At 51.0% G+C, this 21,892-nt stretch overlaps 1 protein-coding gene and 1 long non-coding RNA gene across 2 annotated transcripts in view; both read right to left on the reverse strand.

Annotated features, from left to right (window-relative positions):
* Positions 1-21,892, reverse strand: part of LOC132462829 (receptor-type tyrosine-protein phosphatase F-like) — a 95,679-nt gene that overhangs the window by 26,673 nt on the left and 47,114 nt on the right. The window contains 9 exon segments of the mRNA XM_060058591.1: positions 683-876; positions 2,365-2,670; positions 5,335-5,479; positions 6,053-6,189; positions 6,650-7,231; positions 8,628-8,897; positions 16,550-16,660; positions 19,046-19,063; positions 21,135-21,323. Coding sequence (XP_059914574.1) covers positions 683-876; positions 2,365-2,670; positions 5,335-5,479; positions 6,053-6,189; positions 6,650-7,231; positions 8,628-8,897; positions 16,550-16,660; positions 19,046-19,063; positions 21,135-21,323 — 1,952 coding nt within the window.
* Positions 19,529-21,127, reverse strand: LOC132462831 (uncharacterized). The gene is made up of 2 exons (XR_009526913.1): positions 20,159-21,127; positions 19,529-20,088 (listed from the first exon to the last, which is right to left on the reverse strand). It is a non-coding gene; the product is annotated as an uncharacterized LOC132462831 (long non-coding RNA).

Here is a 21,892-nt window from a genome sequence, read left to right on the forward strand (position 1 = left end):
GCTACGTGGCGCGGGGCGCTTTGGGACGATTCCTGAGCCCCCCTCGCATTGATGTGCAAAGGGCGACGCAGGGGGAAAATAAGTTGTAATTTCTAAACAGGGGGGGTAACAAGGCAGTGCATATTTTGTCGGTAGCGCAACAAAAAATAGAAATAATGATATAAAGCATGGGGAGAGGTACTCAGCCCCACAGCCTGCCCCCTTCCTCCTACTGATGTAACCACATCCATAAAATATTGAACAGCTATTAGCGCTAACAGGGAGCTTGTTACATCCGCTAATCCGCGGCAGAAGAGGAGCCAGGGATGCCACCGAGGGCAGTGTAAGAGAACGTGTAGCGGGGGAGAGAGAGAGAGAAAGAGTGTGAGAGAGAGAGAGAGAGAGAGAGAGAGAGAGAGAGAGAGAGAGAGAGAGAGAGAGAGAGAGAAGAGAGGGTGGGTGTGGGGCCAGACTCAGGGAGGAGGTGGGAGTAGGAACAGAAGGGGAGGTTGTGTTGAAACAGGGATGAGTGAGACACCGTGATGAATTGGACACGGTCCGTGTGCCCTACCTGGAGGATGAGGTTGGGTGGGGGAAGAGAGAAAGAGAGAGACAGAGAGACAGAGACAGAGACGGAGAGAGAGAGAGAATCGAACCCCTAGGTCGGGGACTCTGAGGTCGGGCCCCGGACTGCTCTCTGTACCTGGGCTTCGGGGAGGGACACGTCCATGATGTTGGGCTGGCCCCGTGGCTCGTCGTTCTCCAGGCGCGAGAAGATGACCTGGTACCCCCGGATCTGCCCGTGCTGCTTGCCCTGCATGGGGGGCTTCCAGGTGACGCGGATGGCCGTCGAGTTCACCGCCGTCACCTCCAGCTTCTTGGGGGGAGCCCCGGGCACTGAGGGGGGTGAGGGAGAAGGGAGACAGGGTGGACGGGGGAGTGAGAGAGGGAGAGATGGGGGTGGTAGGGGAGGAGGGTAGATAGAGGTTAATATTTTTCAGACGGAACGTGACGGAACGATTTAGAAGATGTAACAACACACGGGAATGAAAAACGGAGTTCAGGGAGACCGATTTCAGGTTGACACAAATTTGTAAGGACAGGGGAGGGAGAGAAGGAGAGAGAGAGCACGAGAGAGAGAGAGGCAGATGAAGGGATACAAACGATGGAAGGATGGGGGGATAGAGGAACACAGAGGGAGCGAGATGAGGTGAAGGGAGGAGAGAAGAAAGAAGAACCAGGGAAAACGGGAAGAGGGGGGGGGGGGGGAGTCAAACCGCGCTGAGCCAGCGATTTGTCTCTCCCTCAGCTAACTGTGGTTTTGTGATGTGGCGCCAAGAACCATCGACGTAACGACTTCAGCATTTTCCCCCCTTCTTTTCCTTAACTTCCTTCTGGGTTTTCTTTAGGTTTTTTTTGGGGCAGAGCGGCTTTCTCAGTAGGAGGCTTGGCGTTGACTACGGGTCTCCGCCATACTTACAGACCATAAAAGTCTGGTCTGGTCTGGTCTGGACCACCCCCCCCCCCCCAAGCAGGAGGAGAGCATGCGGTCCAGCAGTCTGAAGGCATACCGAAATCCGCCCGCATTGAGACAAATGTGTGTGCATAGATATTATATGCACACACACACAGAAGCATTGGACTCAATGCCTCAATATATATTAAAACATTAAAAAAAAGCATTAATTATGGATGACTAACCCTCTCCTTCACACCGCACACAAAAGGAAAAGAAGAGGAGGAGGTAGAAAGAGACGACAGAAAATGTAGGAAAATAAAAGAGGGAGAAATGTAGTTATGTTCCATTTTCCCTTAGTCTGATCGCTGTGTTAAAAGCCTTGGCAAGGGGAAAAAAGCTGACAGACAGACAGACAGACAGACAGACAGACAGAAAACCTCAAAACAAATTAGATTAAGTCACCTCTGCCCACACATCATCTTGAACTCTGATGGACACAGAGCAGAGAGAGACCTACGTCCACAATGAGAGCGAGAGAGAGACCTACGTCCACAATGAGAGCGAGAGAGAGACCTACGTCCACACATAGAGAGAGAGACCTACGTCCACACAGAGAGAGACCTACGTCCACAGAGAGGGAGACTTACGTCCGCACAGAGAGCGAGAGAGAGACCTACGTCCACACAGAGAGCGAGAGAGAGACCTACGTCCACAGAAAGGGAGACTTAAGTCCGCACAGTGAGAGAGAGAGAGAGAGAGAGAGACCTACATCCGCACAGTGAGCCAGAGACGACACAGTCGACAACGTATCCTTGAAAGTGGAAAAATCCCCATGAGAGACGGACGGAGAGGCGGGGGGGGGTCTTGTGAGAGAACCTCCGCGGTCGGCGGTCGGGGGAGAGGCGGGCGGCTCGGTCCCAACTCACCGTCCTCTTTGGTTTTGATCCGCACAGCGGCGCTCTCGGGGCCGGGCCCCACGTCCGTGTGGGCCCTCACCCACACCTGATACTCGGTCCACTTCTCCAGCTCCTCCAGCACGTGGCTGGTGGATTCGGCGCTGATGCCGGGCACCTCGTGGCGCCCCGCATCCTCGCCGGCCGGCGCCTGGTAGCTGATGGAGTAGCCCACGATGGCGCCGTGGCGGCTGGCGGCGGGCGGCGCCACCCAACTCACCTTGAGACTGGTGGAGGTCAGGCTGACCAGGTGCACCTCCTGGGGCGGGGCGGACGGCGCTGCAGTGTGAAGGGGGGGTGGGGGTGGATGGGGGGTGGAGGTGGAGGTGGAGGAGGAGGAGGAGGAGGTGGGGGTGCGGGCGGGGAGAGGAGGAAGCACAACCACACGGAGGAAGGGGAACGGATCAAGCAAAAGCAAAAACAAAAACAAAAACAAAAAGAAAACACGACACCACTACGGCACAAAACAAAACCTGGGCGAGCCAAGTGACGGAAATTCAATTTAAAAAGGGCTCATCAGGTGGGGTACCTCTGGACTGGAGGTTGATCCGTGCGAGGCTGTAATCGCTAAGTCTGCACGAGTCTAAGCGCGCCGAAAGATATTACTAATTCCATCCAGGACATGCTGTACTTTCTTTTCCCCCTCCAAATCGGTTTGGCTTCCCTGCCTCTAGTGGTTTGTCTGAGGAGTTTTGAAATGTTCATAGATGTGTGAGTGGCTTAGTGATTGATGTTAATCAGCGTTTTGCACGTAGATACGGCAACTTCTAGAAGCGTTAACAGTGTTTGAGAGGCTCAGGGAAAGCTGAGGCGCTGAAATATATTGGGCTCTTTTTGAGCAGACAAACACAGTCTCTGATAAAGATGTAGGACAAATCTGCAAAAGGTGACAGAACAATACATCATATAGTATTCCCTGTATAATATTCTGTGTTTCATCAGTCGTTTTTTGCCATCAAAAACAAACAGATGCTAAGAAAAGCCCCTTGCGTGCTAGCTTAAAACATTACCAGGAAAAACTATCGACTCACTAACATATGGCAAAAATCGTGGAAGTTACGCAAAAAAACCTTGCGTCTTTGGCTCAGTGGGATAGTAAACTGAAATAATTATGATGAACACATGAGCTTAGATTCTGCCATGATTAATATCTGGTATCGTTTACCATTGCAGATTGTTTTTTCGGTTTAGTTTACAATTAAATAAACAATAAGCTCAACAGAGCCGGACTGTGATTTTCATGTTTTTAATTAATGAACTCATACTGCACTATAAAAAACCAGCTCAGTGACAGCCAATGCAATTACAGTGCTCAACTCACAGCAGCCCAGAGGTTAAACAGGGAAAAGAAATGAGCCAAATCAAATACAGGATGCTACAAATAATATGCATAGAATTCTACACGGAGAAACACAAGAGCAATCAAAGGAAATCCAACGTTTCATGCAGTCTCAATAAAAACGTGTTCAAGAATATACAAATGGAGAAAAAAAAGTGAAATAGCTTGGAAGGGGCAGTGGAGAGTGAGATGTTGTTTACGTAGCATGCCCATGAAACTGGTTCACTAATAAGCAAGGCAATGAACAATGCAGCATTATTTAGCCTCTCCGAGACCAAAATAATGCATCCGACAAGCGAGATCTCCGAGCGAGATCGCACAAAAAGAGAGCGAGAGAGCGAGCGAGCGAGACCACTACCTGCCGAGTATACAATAAAGGCCAATGTTTTTTTGTTTTTAACAAGGTTTTAAAATGAGACGCGATGTTAAGCTCCTGATAAAAAATAAATAAATTAAATACAAACAAGAAGAAATTCATGAGATCAAAGTGAAATACAGCCTATGCGCAGAAGGAGGACAGCACTGGAAATAGCTCCACCTTGGAGGCAAACAAAAAGAGAAATCGGGAAGATAAGAAATGCTGAAAAATGTTTCATGTCGCCCTTTATAACTGGCATGATGATTACGGGTTTGGTAAAAACAGCCGTGCTGTTTGCGTGCGTCTTAAAGAGTGAAACACAAAGACGTACTTAGTTTTCCAATGGTACACGTGCTACAAAATAGAGTGGAAAAAAAATGTCAACGCCTTCACGGGCACAACAGCCCTGATATTAATACTAGGAGTGTAAACACAGACTGTGTTTATGATGCTTCGGTCCGGCTGTAGAAAGGTTCTGTAGCATAAACACTGAAATAGACTACACAGATTACGTTCTGCAAAACATGGATAGCTCAAAACAAGAGGATGAATGTTTTCAGAGGCCGTGTTCATTGCCCTGCCTCCATACAAAACAACGGAAAAAAACAAGGATATAAAGATAGAAACCTAGCAAAGACTAGGGCTTCACATCCAGGCAGGGGGGGAGATGAAGTGCAGAATGACCAGGCAGAACAGCATGGGGCATGGGGCGGTGAGCGGGTTCAGGGTGTGGGAAACAGGGTAGGGGGGGTTGGGGTCACACTGGACAACATCAAACGTACCTTTGAGAGTGATGGGCCTGGTGCCAGAAGGCCAGGGAGGGCGGTTTTGGTTGTGGTGGTGGGGGTAGTGTTAGAGTTAGAACGAGGGCAGGGGGGCTGGTGGGGTCGGTCGATAGTACCGGAAGGCGCCGGGCCTTAAGAGAGGACAGGCGCAGACGGCTGCGGCAACTGCCCGCGGGGGCTTTAAACCGAAGCAGACATTGGTTCACCCCTGTCCCCAATCCCCCCCTAACATTGCCGTTGGAACCTTCCGGTTCAAAAGGTTGCAAGAAAAATAAACCGAAGAATCGTCATCCATGAGTCGCAAGAAAACGACCGAACGGACTCCCTCCTCGCTGGGCTCAGTGGTTAGCGCGCCAACGGGGACGAGGAGAGACGTGTTAGGTTAGAGGTTAGAGGTCGTGGCGGACTGGGGTCGGGGAGGGGGGGGGGAGGTGTGGGGTGGTCTGTGTGGGTGGACTTACTGGACTGGGCCGTGCGGGCCTCTATGGGCTGGGTGAACACGCCCAGGCCCATCTCGGAGCGGGCGGCCAGGGAGAAGTGGTACAGGGTGTCGGGTTTGAGGCCCTCCACGGCGTGGGAGCCCGCCGGGTCAAAGGTCGTGTGGATCTGCAGCGATGGCGGGGGGGAGAGAGAGAGAGAGAGAGAGAAAGAGAGAAAGAGAGAAAGAGAGAGGTTCTTGAGGTGGGAGTACACTTCTCTCAGAGTTATCACAACACTGAATACATTCTAAATTAATCAAAAAATGTGTTTTAAAACATTGAACATTGTGTTGATTGGAAAATACACAAGGAAAGAGAGACGTGATTAAAAGGCCAAACCGCTGGCGTGACTGAACAGCAAGGACCTTGGGGAGCTACAACGTGCAAAAGGTGAGTTTTGACAGTGCACTAATTATTTATTGTGCGCCAGAGAGCTGGCTGCATTGCTGCTGGATACTCGCCAAGACAAGGTCACTTTATCATATACATGTCATTATAAAATGCGAGCCAGAGTAGCTAAATGCAAGAATTTACCTACACAACTTGTTTGACAAAACTTTAGTCCCGAAAGTTAGTGATTAAAATAAGAGGGAAAAATAACACAGAAAGTGAAGTCAGTGAAGAGAGCGAGAGCGAGAGCAAGAGAGAGAAAAGAAAGAGAGCCAGAGAGAGAGGCAGAGACCTGCCACAGCATTTCTACCTTGTCGTTCTCCGAGTTGGCCTCCCAGTAGTGGAGCTCATACTTGGTGATGGGGTCCTGAACGGGCCACAGCCAGCTCAGCATGATGCGGGTATCCAGCTCCGCCTCCGCCTCGAAGCTGGACGGCTGGGCGGGCACTGCTCACAGACAGGGGTGGAGGAGAGGGTAGGGGTGGGGGGTCGGGGACAGAGGTGAGCTCCTGGCAGAGCAGAGATTACCGTACCCGGCCGCCCCCCAACGGTGACAGTCGTGTGACCCAGACAGACGCATGAGAGCACCTGTTGTGGCTCTGTGACACAGACACACAGCGCCCCCCCACACACACACAAAGACACTTACGTATTGCGCTCACAGAAACCGACAAACACACAAATACCTTTGTTTTGCGCACACACACACACACACACAAATACCTTTGTATTGCACACACATACACATGCTCCCTTACAGTGTCACACACACACAAAGACAAACACACACACACACAAATACCTTTGTATTGCACACACATACACATGCTCCCTTAAAGTGTCACACACACACACACACACACACACACACACAGACACAGACACACACCTCCCCTCCAGTGCTCACCTCCCTGCTGGGTCTTGACCTGCAGCACGTCGGACGGCGGCCCGTCGCCCACCGAGGTGAAGCCCAGCACGCGCAGGCTGTAGGTGATGTCGGTGGTCAGGCCCGAGATGGTGGTGAGGCGGCTGTCGTCCGTGTTGTGCTTCTGCCAGGCGCTGAGCGGCGCCGTCATGTCCGAGCTGTAGTACACGCGGTAGCCCCGGATCTGTCCGTTGGGCTCCTCGGGGGGCTCCCACTGCACCAGCATGGTGCTGGCGCTCAGCATGCGCGCCTGCACGTGCAGCGGCGGGGACGAGGGCGCCTGCTCGCCCGTGCGCGTCTCCACGGGGTCGCTGGGCGGCCCGCGGCCGATGTTGTTGAGCGCCATCACGCGGAACTCGTACTCCGAGTAGGGGCTGAGGCCGCCGATGCTGTAGCGCGTGGTGGCCACGCCGTCCACCTCCTGGAAGCCGTTCTCCGACACCTTGGCGCGGTACTGGATCATGTAGTAGGACACGGGCTCGGGGTTGCCCGAGTCCCAGGTGAGCGTGACGCTGGTGGCCGTGGTCTCCGTCACCGTGACTGAGGTGGGGGGCTTGGGGAGGGCTGAGGAGGAGGGGGAGGAAATAGTGAATGGACTGCATTTATATAGCGCTTTTTCTGTAACCAGTGGCAAACCCAGAGAGCTTTACAATATCGCCTCACAATCACCCACCCATACACACATTCACACACCGACGGCGGAGTCAGCCATGCAAGGCAACAGCCAGCTGGCTGGGAACAGTAAGGGTTAGGTGCCTTGCTCAGGGACGCCTCGGAACTTGCGGTTACCAGCTGACCCGCTCTACCTCCTGAGCTACTGCCGCCCCCAGGAAATGTTGATATGCTGCAGGGATCGCATTTCTTTTTTCGCATTACTTCATTAATCAAAACAACACTGTTGATCTCAGTTCAGGATTCCTTAGTAAAAGCTATGTCTCTATGGCCTCAGGTTCCACCCTCGATGACATCTGTTTGACATACATTTTGTCCTCGAATATTGCATTGGCTTTTCAGTTTTATTCATAATGTTTGGGAAAGCTGAAGTATCGGTAACATGATGTTTTATAATGAACACTGACCGCTGGGTCCAGCCCCTTCTTTGACACAGGGCTAGGTCAGAGCAGTTGAGGCCCATTAAGATTTGATGTGTTGTAATTAAAACATCAACCCTACCCTGACCCTGCTCTCTGTAACAAATATGACCATAGTAGCTCCATAATTCAAACAACTTCCACGATAAAAGAGTATAATTCATAAAGGGAAAAGTAGAGTGGACAGTCCACTCCAAAACATTAGTATTATGTATAAGAAAGGAGGGTTTCAAAGGGCGGTGCTGACTAATAATAGCATTCAACGCTTTCAATGCTCCTCAAACACCTCAATTTCCTGTCCTCAGAGCTGTCCGAGGTTATTATGCGGCGCAAATGAGGTGGATATTGCTGAATTGGTCCCTATTTAGTCACACTGAAATAAAAGCAAACGGCCAGGGTCGCCGTCGTCCCAGCGGTCTCCAGGGGACAGGGTGGGCCGAACTGTAAACAACGTTACGTTCAGGCTGTCAATCAGCACAGATCGGGAGCACAGATCAATATGCAGGCAACAGCTGATCACACACACACACACCCAACCACCCACACACACACATCCCTGCTCGCACACTCACACACACACACTTAACACTTTATAACACACTTTACTAAGGGGAGTGAAGAGTTCATGCATAACAACACGTCTGTATACCACAGATACCGACACACATACACAAAAAAAAAACACTGATGTTTTGCGCACATAAACAGACACACACTCACACAAATACCTTCGTATTGCACAAACTCATACATGCAGACTTACAGTCGAACCCAGACATTAACAGTCGAACACACACACACACACTAACAGTCGAACTCACACACACAAACACAGATGTGGAAAAAGCCCCCCCGGTTGGGCCGCTCACCTTTGACGATGACCTGGGCGGTGGCGTCGATCATGCCCAGTGAGGACATGGCCACGCAGGTGTAGTTGGCCGACTCGCGGATGTTGGTGACCTCCAGCACGTTGCGTCCCACCGGCATCTCCTCCTCCTTGGTCAGGTCCACGGAGCCCATGGTCCACTTGACGTAGGGCATGGGCGAGCCCACCGCCACGCACGTCAGGTTCACGCTGCCGCCCGGCATCACCTCGTGGTTGGTGGGCGGGATGGAGAAGCGGGGAGGGACCCGCCGCACTGAGGGGGGGAGGGGGGGGAGGTTAGCATATACGAGTGGACGATGTGTGGGGGAAGAAAAGGAAGAAAAGTTGTAGGTGGCTGAGTGTTTTTCTTTTAAGGTGCTTCGATGAATAAACTTGGGTCAATTCCAGGGTGCTCGCTAGTACGTTGTAGTGAAATCCCCTAGAATGGAGGACTGATCACTTTTGTCTGAAATGTGAGGGGCCGAGCACAATGGGAATAATAAGACTGTCACAGAACGGCCCTGGAAATCCAAAAGGGAAGAAGAAAAACCTTTGGGGGGGGGCGGGCAGTGTTTTTTTATCCTCTGGGCCTACAGAAGGGAATATAATCAAAAGATAGCCCCGCTTTCGCCACAGACTATATCTGGAGCTCTTTTGTCAGAGTGTCAAATGGTGGCGAGGGTTGCATCATTGAGGGACCCTGCGGAGAAGGCATTGTTTGATTTCTCCCTCTCTCCATCTCCTCCCCTCCTTCCCTCCCTCCCTCCCTCCCTGTCTCCCTTGCTCCTCCCCGCCTCTCTGTTACTTATGCTTAGCTCGTCTTCCTCACTCTGTATCTCTGTCCCTCTCTCTTTCTCTCCCCCTCCTTTCTGCCTTTGTGCGGCTCTGATATGCAGATAGGCTGACATTAAAAAGCAGTTCCCATGGAGACAAAATGAGTCCGCTTGACATCGCCGGGGAATGGGCAGAGAAGAGCGCACCAAGCCGGGGAGTTCTGAATGCAGAAGAAGCCGGCTCAAAATAAACAGGCGGCCATACATTTACATATGACTTGTTTTCCCTTTAAAAGGGAGGCGCAGAATGTAAATAGCTGCTGTTATTTACACACTTTTGACATTTCTCAGTGGGTGGTTTGAGGGAAGAAATCTGGGGTGAAAAAACAAAAAGATCACCATCTGACAATATCTATTCCACCTGATAATATGAACGTGGCATCACTGTAAGGCCTGTGAGAACGTGCTGTGCATTCAACATCACAGAGCAGATCTTCGATAATGAGAATACGGCTCTAGGCCTCGGGCTAGCGGGCTAGACTTGGTGATGCGGAGGCACCTTTAGCTCCGCGAGATGCGGTTCCGTTATTACCGCCCTCCTGTGCACTCATCATGTGCATTTCAAATCACAGTGCAAGGGAATCCTCCCTGCAGAAAGCATACGGCCCGTGTCTGCTAATGCACTGCTCTGTCTCCGACGCCGTGTCTCCGGCGGAGGGGAAAGGGGAATAAAAGAAGAACAGAAAGGCTGCTGACTGTAATTGCTCTGGCCCAGCCTCTGCAGTGGTCTCCATAAAAAATGGATTTTTAAATTTGACTCCCCCTAACCCAGTCCCTCAGACTCCTCCTATTTCCCGCCCTCCTTCCTCATCTAATTAGAAACGGAACGTCGTTACAGCCATGCTTGTTATTCCCCTCATTATATGGCGAAATGAAATCAGAAAAAAAAAGATCCCTGCAAAAGCACCCTTTGAGATTCTAGTCAGAGGGAGGGAGCAGTGGATTCCTGGACTCCACTATAACCAAGGTAACCGGCTACCTACGCTAGTGGAATCTTCCACAGGATTTACGTTTTCTGTGGGCATTGAATGAATTTTGTTAATGTAGAGACCGCGCGTGCTTTTGGGTTGAAAACTTTCCCCTGGTGAGTCGAAGCCTGCCGTACGGCCATCATCAATCATTATCCAGCGTTCACAGAATTCTTATAAATAGAACTCGGCAGAACAACAATCTGTAGAAAGTGATGTTCACGAGACGTTGAGATCAGCATGGCAGCCACGGGGGGCGGGGACATCTGGCTTACAGCGTTGTGTTTTAACGCAGTGGCAGTGCGCACTCAAAGGCAGAGCACCACACATAAACCAAAAAGAGAAACAGCAAGAGGAAGAAAAGAGGAGCAAAAAGCACAAAAGCACAGCAACAACAAATCCCCAAAAAAGGGGGATGGAGCGATGGGCCACCTCTGCCCCGAGGTGGCTGGCGTGTGTGCTCTGACATCCAGCATCCAAGCACAGGACACACAGGAGCCATGGAGCGAGTGGGAATGGGAAGGGAACAGGGGGGTAGGCAGGGAAGGGAAGGAGGCAGTTTGGGTGGGTTGTGGAGGCATTCTCAGGCAGAGCATGCGTTCCTTGTGCTGAAGGGATTTCACGCGATCACATGCACATGTGTTATTTTTCCCGGCAAAGGGTGTATGGCACACCTGAACACCGTTGGGACTCATGCTCGGGAACAGATATGCCGGTGCTAATTTGGATGATGAGAATTGGAACGATTAGCATCATGAAATGACACCCCAAAAAAAAAAAGAGAAAATGATGATGAAATACAAAGTGTGATTATGTGAGGGACCACCTGTGTCTTAACCAACCCGCAACGGTAATATAGTAAAAACTCTTTTGCTGACACAAACCCAGTGTGGGTGGGGGGGCGGTGGGGGGGTCTGAAAGGCGCCCCGAGTCTTGACAAGCGGGGCCGAACGCGAGGCCATTAGGCTCAGGGTATCTGTAATTCCATCGTGATTTCAAAGACTAACGCACGCTAAAAGCGCGGCCCAGTCAATGCGGGCCTGTGTATATTGAACACATAATGCCGTGAATTATTCATAGCGCACGGTTACGTTTGGAGAAGTGCTGTGGAACAGAATGACTCTGGGGCAGGTAATTGTTATCGATTGCGCTAAAGCCTCTCTCCTGTCGAGAGCGTAGCTGGGAAGAGATGGTGGTGGTGGTGGTGGTGAGAGAGGGGGGGGGGGGGGGGGGCTCCGGGACTCTATCAAAACCACAAAATAAAGCTCCCCTTTTTCAGCCCCACCTGCATGATCACTGGACACCTAGGAATGTAACGGGGCCGGACAGGGGGCCCCGGACAGACCCCCCGAGGACGGCCCTGGTTGATATCTGTGCATGCGTGCTGGTGGCTCGTCAGGAAGGTTACCGGCCCTCCTGGTAGCCGGCTTTGGGGGGGGTGGGCGTGGGAGGGGGGGTGGGCGTGGGAGGGGGGAAGGGGGAGGAGGGGGGCGATCGCGGCGGCTGATTGCCCCCCCTCGTCGGCATACCGCCAACCTCGGCGCGCCGTGGGTCAGCTGTTGCTATGGCAACCCGCTTTGCTCACCGGGCGGGTTGACTGCCGGGTCTGGGCGGAGAATTAAACTTGAGGAAAAAAAACGGAATGGATACCGGATGTATTATTTATAATAGTAATGTAGTGTGGTGTATGTTCGTACAAGCTGGCTGAATCAATAAGGAGGCTGGACGGGGATTGTAAACGTAGAGCGCTGGGCTGTTTTAACACTGGCTATAGCGTCGCCGTGGTATATCTTGTGTGGCGGTATTTCCTCTCAAAAGGAACACATTATTCCCAGCACATCTTTCAGTCTTCCCAGGTGGTGGTGGATTGGTGAGTGAGTGCGAGTGCGTGCGCGCGCGCGCGTGCGTGTGTGTGTGTGGGACGACGACGACGACACTGAGACAGACTTAATCCCCCCCCCCCCCACCGTGAAGAAAGCTTTGGACACCAAGATCCCCCAAGCCCCTTGACATGGGGCACCTGCGGGAAGTTTAGCGCCCTGAATACCTGACAGATCCTGTCGCTCCCCCCCCCCCCCCCCCCCCCTCCCCCTCTTCCCGGTAAGCCGGGTGCAGTTTCTGCACATCGCGGCGGGTTTGTTTACACGGCGGGTCGGTTCCGTCGGTTGGAAGAGCAGCTGCTGGTCGTGTTTGCCGTGGGCGCGGCCGATGCGGGCGATTGGAGGGGAGAGGCGGGGGAGGCGTGCGTGCGTAGCTTAGGTAAGCAAACCGACACAAGGGTGTCTTAAGGTGCCCTGGGTTTGGGCGTGGGCACCGGGTTAGTTGGTTAGTTGTTGCTCAAAGGCCATGCCAGCAGCTGTTCAGGGGCCCATGCAAGCATGCAGAGACAGTGGAAACACTGGGCATGTCGGATCGAACATTGGTTGATTCGGGATAAAGAGGTTGATCCGAGCATTAATTCGGGAAAATAAGGGGGTGGGGTTGGGTGGGGACTTTGGGAAGGGTTGGGTCGGCATTGTCTCCATCCGGATGAAGAGGTAGCAGGGTGGGGTTGGTAGTTCTATTTATACCTGTAGGACAAAGGCGAAGAGAGGAAAAACAGGACAAACCTTCCCGTGGATCTGTTTATCGGTTGAAGTTCGATGAGGATGAGCGATGGAATGAAAGAGATACAAAATGGGTGACAACAGAGTGAAACGAAACAGAGCATCCACAGACGCACAGTGGAGATTAATGGCACACACACACACACACACACACACACACAGTGTATACATGTACACACAAACAAGAGGATGCAAGGCGCTTGTTTGCCGCACCATGCGTGGTGTGTCTCCGACGTCAGTCCGGATACAAACCAGCCATTTCGGTGATTCACTCAGCTCGTGTAATGTGGCGATGAACACACAGAGAACAAAGTCTCCACACACTGCATTGACAACATCCAAAGACTCACACACACACACACGCACGCACGCACGCACGCACACACAGCCTGACAACATGAAGACGTCGAGGAGGAAGACGCGCTGGGCGGCAGCCCGTCCATCCCGGGAGACGCATCGACACGCCACCTGGATGTGTGAGAGCGCGCGCCGCAGTCGGCCGGGGATGAGCGGCTGACAAATGAGCCCCTGCTCGCTCCCACAATCACAGAGCGCTCGCGATGCTGCCCACGTCCAACGGAGAGCCGGTCCTCATTCAAAGCAGGTCACGCAAACAGATCCCCCCCCCCCCCCCCCCCCCCCCCCCCCCCCTCCTCCTCCACCTTCCCCGCAGACACTCAACACACGGGCGACATGGAACATTGGCGAGCTGCACTCATGTACACACTCACACGTTCATACATATGCATAAATGCACACACACACATACACACACGACAAACACACCCTGTGACAAACATACACTGACACACACACAACACTCTCAGTGGATAAAATGAAGGGGGCGAGAACACACCGCAGCACCACCCCTCCGTCTCCGCCCCACCCTCCAGGAATACGAGGACATCATTCTCCAGGGGCTCTGAAATGTCAGGACAAGGGTGGTGGCTGCGGCTTGTTTGTGCTGTTCTGTACGGACAGGGATCGGATCGGGTTTGCGTCGTCAGGCGGGGGGAAACCGACAAGGTTTCGCATAACGAGCACGTATGATGCAGGCACTTTGATGAGGTGTGCGTGTGAGTGTGTCTGTGTGAGTGGGTCTGTGTGAGTTTGTCTGTGTCATTGTGTGGAGAAAAAATACAACAACAGCACTAGACTCCATTCTTCCAGGGTAATGACTTTGTTTGCTGACATTTTCTAATCGGATACAAGGTCTCTGTACCGCATGAAAAGTTGGTGTTATTATCAGCACTGTGGGTACAATAATAAATGTAATTGCATTAGGCATACAGTCTGATTGTAGATATGTATGTGGGTAGATGTAATGTATGCAAAAAGCAAAGCAGAAAAATATAGTTAAAATATCCAAATAGTGTAATGTATTGATGCCCCACTCGTAGCCCTGTTGTGTTTTTTTGCGGTCCTCCCGCGCGTCAGAAGCCTGAAATTTATGGGACCTTCCTGTTTGCCTGCATCCAAACGTTGTTATGTTTATAGATTGGAGACCAGACGTTACAAGGCCGTAAATCTCTCTCTAAGAGCCCCTGAATCTAAAAAAAGACAAGACGGAGAAGAGAAATGGGCCGAGGTGGAGAAGGTAGACAGCGAATCTCACCCAGGGCTATATCCCTTCACATACCCCCCCCCTCAACCCCGGGCGTGTGATGTTTGAAACACAATCAAAGCGGGCCATGTCACCACAGGCCTCGCTCCCGTGCTCTCTGTCCGTCTATCTGTCCGTCTGTGCGGATCACACGCCACTGAGGCGAGACCGCTGAGGCCCCTCATCATTTGTTTCCCCCCATACCTTCCAAGTGGAATACGAAAAACCTCGACAACAACCACAACCTGAAAAACAAAAGAAGCTACGCTTCACCTGGGCATGAGTGAATGTTGGACAGGGTGGTGGTGGCTTTGAACGGGGCTGTCTCTGGAGGGACTGCTGTTGCTGCAGGTGGTGGTGGAGGAGGAGGTAAAGGAGGAGGAGGAGGGGGGGAGGGGGGTGGATGGTGGATGGGTTGACAGCTCCTGGTCTAGAGTTACAAGATGGCGAGATCCTGGAGGCCCTGCTGGCGCCATGCCCACCCTACCACTGTAATTACCGCACTGATAAAAAAACGAAAGACGCCATGACAGGCACACCTTGTTTGTTCGACAAGGCTTTCCACCGTTCCGTCTAGTCCGCGTCTTTGTAGTGTCGGGGATTCCTTTCGCTCGTCTAGACACCGAATACCTTCTGAACGGGGCCACATGTTATTAGATGCTCCGGGGCAAGTTGTCTGTCACGTTATGTCCTTCGTTGCACAGGTTGCTATGCGTAAGGAAATGAAAGTGGGAATGAAATATATTTAAATATAAAGATCAAATAAAGATATTTTTGGCTGTTGTAACGCCCGGCTCTACCCCGCCGAATCAATAAAGAGGGGAAAAAAAGTGCAAATGTTGATGAATTGAAGAGCTATTTATCATTTAACAGGCTTGAACTCAGTACAGAGCTGCCTTCAAGTTATGAACTAATAACTGAGTGATTCTTCTCTCTCCCTCCCGCCCTCCCTTCTCAGGCTACACCCACACTAACAACTGGAGAGGCTATTCTGTTTCATGTACTTCAGACAGTCTCGCTCAGATCCGGAGAGGGGGGGGGGGGGGGGCGGGGAGGAGGGTGGGGGTGGTGGTGGTGAGAGAGCTAGCCTGACCCCTAGTACTCTCCCTTTCTTATCCAAAGCTTGAACAGAAAACCAACAAAGTACTGTGTGTGTGTGTGTGTGTGTGTGTGTGTGTGTGTGTGTGTGTGTGTGTGTGTGTGTGTGTGTGTGTGTGTGTGTGTGTGTGTGTGTGTGTGTGTGTGTGTGTGTGTGTGTGTGTGTGTGTGTGTGTGTGTGTGAATGCATGTGTGCGAGTGCCTATGAATGTGTGTGTTTATATGCGTGAGTGAGTGTGTGTGTAAGTGTGCGTGAGTGAGTGTGTGCGTCTGAATGCGTGCGTGTGAGTGTGCGTGAATGTGTGTGAGCATATGAGTGAGCGAGTGAGTGTGAATGTCCAAGTGTGAGTGTGTGTTCAGTCTGCTCACGCAGCAACCATGACAAAAACAAACCCTGGAACTCCTAGACCCCTGCATGCCAGAGGATCTGTGAGCCGTGCGGGGTGAATAATGAAGCCTTTTGACACAGTCCAGTCCACACAAAAAGAGAAGGAACACACAAGAAAGAGAGAGCGATGGCCGTCGTGGTTGTTCTGCGCCAGCAGAGGAAACATTTTCAGTGCAGCTGTTTTCACAGCGGCAGCACCTGGCACAACTGGCTCAGACGCAAGTGGGCCCGGGATCCCTTCAGCTCATCGCTTTTTTGGTGAGAAATGAGACATGGGGGGGGGGGGGTTGGTGGGAAAATGGAGAGGACAGGCGAAGGGGAAACAGATCTATTTCGAGGCACTGGGTTATTCGACATTGGAGAATCGGTACAAGCTCACCCGACGGGCTGAATCCACAATGGAGGCTACTAGCACACGCTCGGATCTTACCTCGCACGTATAGATTGGCAGGGGCGGAGTAGCGGGTCCCGGCGCTGTTCATGGCCACGCACTCGTACTTCCCCTGGTCCGACTCTTCGCTGTTCTCAATCTGCAGGGCTCCTGTGGGAAGGATAAACAACAGAAAGGCATACACAATTAGCTACGATGAGACATTGCATGGTGATAGTGGTGCAACATCCTCATAAAGCTAAGGGTTCTTGTCCCTAGACAGCACAGCCGACCAGCCTAATGCCAGTTGGTGTCTGATTAAGGTATCCAGAAAGGTTAGTCTTATGTGGGATTGTCCTATGGAAAGCATTTGGCAGATATAGCCGAATGCAAGTGGGGGTCAATTGATCATATTTTGAAATCCTCTAATCGGGAGACCATCCTTAATCAAATGTGAGCTGAGATTTTTTAGAGAGTTTCATTTTTTTAAGAGGCCCTTATTGTGTTATTCCTGTTGAGAACGGTGCCCAGTAAACAAAAGCCAGTTCCTTCAGCTCATTATTGGTCGGGGTAATTACAGTTGTTAGCTGCACGACCAGAGACCGGAACGCTAGTCTGGTGCACCGCAGAAGGCTGGCGCATCTCGCCCCTGGTCCTTTCAGTCGACTTCCCAACAAAAGGCAAATAGTCTAAATAAACGGGGCCGGGGAAGTGCCTGTGCCAGATGGCGGAGATTAGTATGCACAGTGGAAAGTGTTTTTCTGGCCCATCAAGGAGCGGGCTGAGGAGCTTCTAACGACGGCTGACGGGCTCGGAGCCGGGCCGCGGCGAGTCACCCGGAATGTAATCAAAACTGTTCACATGAGCGTGGCTGACAGGTCGAGGGGCCGGTGCTTTTTATTATTTTCCAGAATAGCGGGCTCAGTTAATGACTCATATTCCCGGCAAAAATGATGCGGCGATGTTGGCAGGGGACAGACATCGATAATGGAAACAAACAGGACTTACCTGGCCGCTGAATAACTAAAGTTATGCATTGCTGAGAAATGTAATCGCGACAGTGCAGGGAAACAAATTACAGGGATACACATGTATGTCGACACACAGAAGGGTGATGGAGGCCATCACCGCTCGGGGGAAACGTCATGACGCCGGCCGCGTCAGCAGCCGGACACCATGCAGTTTGACCATGGAAACGGGGAAAGAATAATTCATGAACTGATCGTACGATGACGTCCGGTGGACACGTCATGCAGGATGGGATGAGTGCGGACAGACGGGTGTCCACACACCCAACGACGGGGACCCAAATTAAGACCAGGACCAGAGATGGGGGTGGTGGGGGTGGAGGAGGGGGGTGTAGGGGGTGTGGTGCTGTGGGCAAGATGGCACTCCTGAGGGTGCCAGTGGCGACCATGGTTTTGTGTCCGCCTGTTTGAGTAAGTGTTGGCACGAGCGAGGTAGGGTGAAGGGCATTGAATCCGACATGCCCCCGCTCCGATCTCACGACGACAACCGATCCCATGGGCACCGTGAGCTTAGGACGTGCACCTCATCTCCCTCTATCTCTCTCTCTCTTTCTGATTCAGCACTACCGTGCACCTGCATACTAATGCAAATGTCACCCATCTGTCAATCTAGCCGTTATCCTGAGGGAGGGAGACATTTGGCGGCATCGGGAGAGACTAGCGTGGGTCCCGGACAATTACGGTTCAAACCGGTCGTTTGTCTGAAAGGCGAAAATGACAAAAATGACAAAAATGACCACAAGAGAAAGCAGTAAGAACGGATGACGCAAGCTCACCCAGGTCAATGATCTTCCTGTAGGTCGTCTTTATTGTTTCCCATTACGGGGGATGCAAGGGTGGATGGACTAGTAGGCGGAGGGGGCACTTTAGGTGCGGAGGAAGCTGTTAAGGGTCTGTCGCTGGGCGGACTGTAATGTATGCAGTGTGTGGACACAGGCGCCCGCGTGGCATCTGGCAATATCTCTCAGAGGTCTTCAGCGTCACCCCTCCCTGACACTCCCACTGTTTACCTAATGGCTGGAGAGAAAATCACGCATCCAAATGATTTCCATTAAAAAGAGGTCAAAGTCTCCACCTTGACAATCTATTCTAGCTCGGCTTTCAGGCTGTTGATTTTTTTTTTTCCCTTTGCGCGCCGTCCTGGGAACTAGGAGGGAGAGGCGATGTTGCAGCATAGGCTGTATGCAAATCGTGGCCGTATCAATCTCCATTGAGCCCCGGCGCAACGTATAGGCTGATGCATCCCCATCCTCTGGAGGCTGCGGTGGCCTTTCCTTAAGCGCAGCGGCACCAAGAGAGGATGAGCTGGTGACGGGTGCATCCATGGATAAGATTGGGGAGGAGGGAGGGACATATGCACATAGACATAAGGTTGGAGTGGCCACCGTCACATATGATCCCCATGAGGTGACTGTATGGGTATGGGGTGAGGTGGGGCAGTGGGGTACACGGTGCTGAGGTGGATATGGAGGAACAATGATTTTTTGGGGGAGGGTAGGGTCTGACACAGTTGGTTCATCATCCTTACCTCTAATTGGCGTACCACCTATAAGAATAACAACAAAAACAAGGTCTTGATGTACATCCACTCTACAAGTATACAAAACACCGACACAACGGCATTCTCCACCCTTTAAAACTTGTTCTGCCGACAAACATAGGCTAAGAGGTCATTAAAAACAAGTTGGGGGGGTTCTTAGCCTTTGTAGACTCACTTCCTGAGTTTGTTATCTGGCAAAGCACATAATATGTGTGCCATGTGAGTATGCTGTCATTTGCTTAGTATTCAGTAAGATTATGTGCTTCCAGTTCGTACGGAGACCAGCGAGCCCAGTTAGAGCAGAGGACTGAATTTGAGTAAACAAGATTGCTGTACGGTTAAAGGTCAGAGATTAAGATAAAAATAATATGTTAATTCCTTTATACTCTGGGAAATGTGGTTTTAATGGACTGTGGGAGAAGTGGGGAAGAGTTAGTAATTAATACAATAGGTGTTCAGCACGCACGCACACACACACACACACACACACACACACACACACACACACACACACACACACACACACACACACACACACACACACACACACACACACACACACACACACACACACACACACACACACACACACACACACACACTAAATTGTGCAACACCAGAAAGCTGCTGCTGGAGAGCATGCTTTTAAAACTGTACTGTAGCTAGTAAATTATGCATTTAAGGTCATGTGCAGTTATGTAAATCCCAATACAGCAGCAGATGTCAGGGAGAGGGTAGAAGATAAGAGGAATTGTTCAACTGAGGGCATTACATATTTGTACATTTTGGGGCACCTCAGTCATACACCAGGGCAAAGCTAATGCTCAGTCTTTGTGCTGGAAGGAATAAAATGTGGAATAAAAAAAGGCGCTTGAATGCACTTACTTAATGTCAAAGAGAGTATCTAACCCCCTGTACGATGGCCATTAACTCCAGACTAATTCCCAGAACACACTCAGACTTGATATGATTACCTACAAAGCATGCCATGCTTGTTGTGCTTTTTTTTCTTGTTCCTCAACGAAACGCGACTAGCTCAGAGTCAGGGTCGGGACTAGCTCAGAGTCAGGGTCGGGACTAGCTCAGAGTCAGGGTCGGGACTAGCTCAGAGTCAGGGTCGGGACTAGCGCAGTCAGGATCGGGATGAGCCAATCCCGCGCCCCCCTGTGTTCCGCCCTCGGCTCGCAGTTGGCAGTTCTACTTTTACCGTGAGGCTCTGTTGAAAGGGACTCTCATCTCTAATCTGGGGTCCTTGGTCCCGGAGCCCGTCCTGACACGCTCTAAATGAGGTGGATTTAGCTGGGAGTGACCAGACCGAGGCCGGTCAAAAAGCCACTAATCTTTCCAACTCGCTCCCTTCCCCCCAACCCCCCCCGATCTGATCCGGGTTAGGGCTGAGCTGTTTATTTACCAAGAGGCCCGGCGTTGTGAACAAAAGGAGTCTCATCGATTTTCCTTTCTTCTTCTTCTTCTTCTTCTTCTTCTTCTTCGTCGTCTTATTTTTTCTCTTTCTTAAATGCAGGATCAGAGACTGCAGGCTTGCTGTATGTTTAAGAGGGTCTTAAGGCTTATTTAATTATAAAGTAGAAGGCAATTGCCTCTCTTTCTACACTACTCGGACAGTGGAACAAATTCAATAGTCACCTCATTAAAAACAAAGGGTTTCAGATTCCAGTTTGTTCTAACTTTCTCGTCTAAAAGGTGTTACCGCTATTTTAAAAACCTCTGCCTACTTTATAAATTAATATTATGAATAGTTTCTTATCAAACTATTGTTTAACACCACCACTGATTACTCACTACAAGGCATTTCAACATCGTCCCTGCCCTGTGACATAGTGACTCCTTAGGTGGGACGTCAACATAGGTGAATAATGGCTAGAAAAAGCCTACCAGTTGGTACACTCCACTGGGCAGACTGGTATGCGGATCTATCCATCATACATCAGGTTCGGCACGCCAACTTGTGATGTAATTACGACAGGGGCAGGGACATTGGAAAGGCTTGTCGTGGCTAGCCGCCCTCACACACTTTATGGTCGTTTCTGACAGCGTATCGGATCCGATCGAAGGTTACCTGAGCGGAGTTGCTTGATGCGCCCATTGCTGCTGTTGATGTCCACCGGCAGCATGTCCTTGTACCAGGAGATTTCCGGGTCCGGGTTTCCACTGGCGGCACACAGCATGGTTGCCGTCCGGGTTCTCTCGACCACCTTGAGCTGAGGACCCATGTCTATGGTGGGGAAGCCGTGGGGGACCTGGTTCTCTGGAAAACACAAAGAGGGGGTAACATTTGGTCAGAGGTTTGCTAAAGCAGCGGAGGACGTCGAAAACCACAGAGAACATGAACACTGGGACAATGAACACTGGGTGATTGAATGACAGAAATTCAAATGAGTTGAGGGGAAAGAGGAAAGAGGAAAGACAGCAGTTAGTTCCGCCACAAAACAGAAAAGCTGAAAATATCCTGACATTTCCCAGTGGGTGATATAGGAAATCCACTGGATCATTTTGGGGATTATTGTTTCAATTCCCAATCTTCTTTGCAAAATTGGCTATTTTGTATTGAAAAGTAAGATGTTCAATAGGTATCGTTAGAGAAAATAAGCCAAACACTAGTACTTGACTTGGATATCCATTTGGATCCAGCTCTGACTGGAAAAAATGGTAGCATTAGAGGATCAGAGTATTATCCTGCAGAAAGTTTTCTGCAGGATAATACTTAACAGGTGTATCAATCCCCCTCACCTCAGGGGGGTTGATAAGTATGTATATATACACATATATTACAGAAAGGCATAATTTAGATCTTCATAGCCGAAGCAAAAGGCTTAG

Source organism: Gadus macrocephalus, chromosome 8, assembly GCF_031168955.1.
Source record: "Gadus macrocephalus chromosome 8, ASM3116895v1".
In the NCBI taxonomy this organism is placed as follows: Eukaryota; Metazoa; Chordata; class Actinopteri; order Gadiformes; family Gadidae; genus Gadus; species Gadus macrocephalus.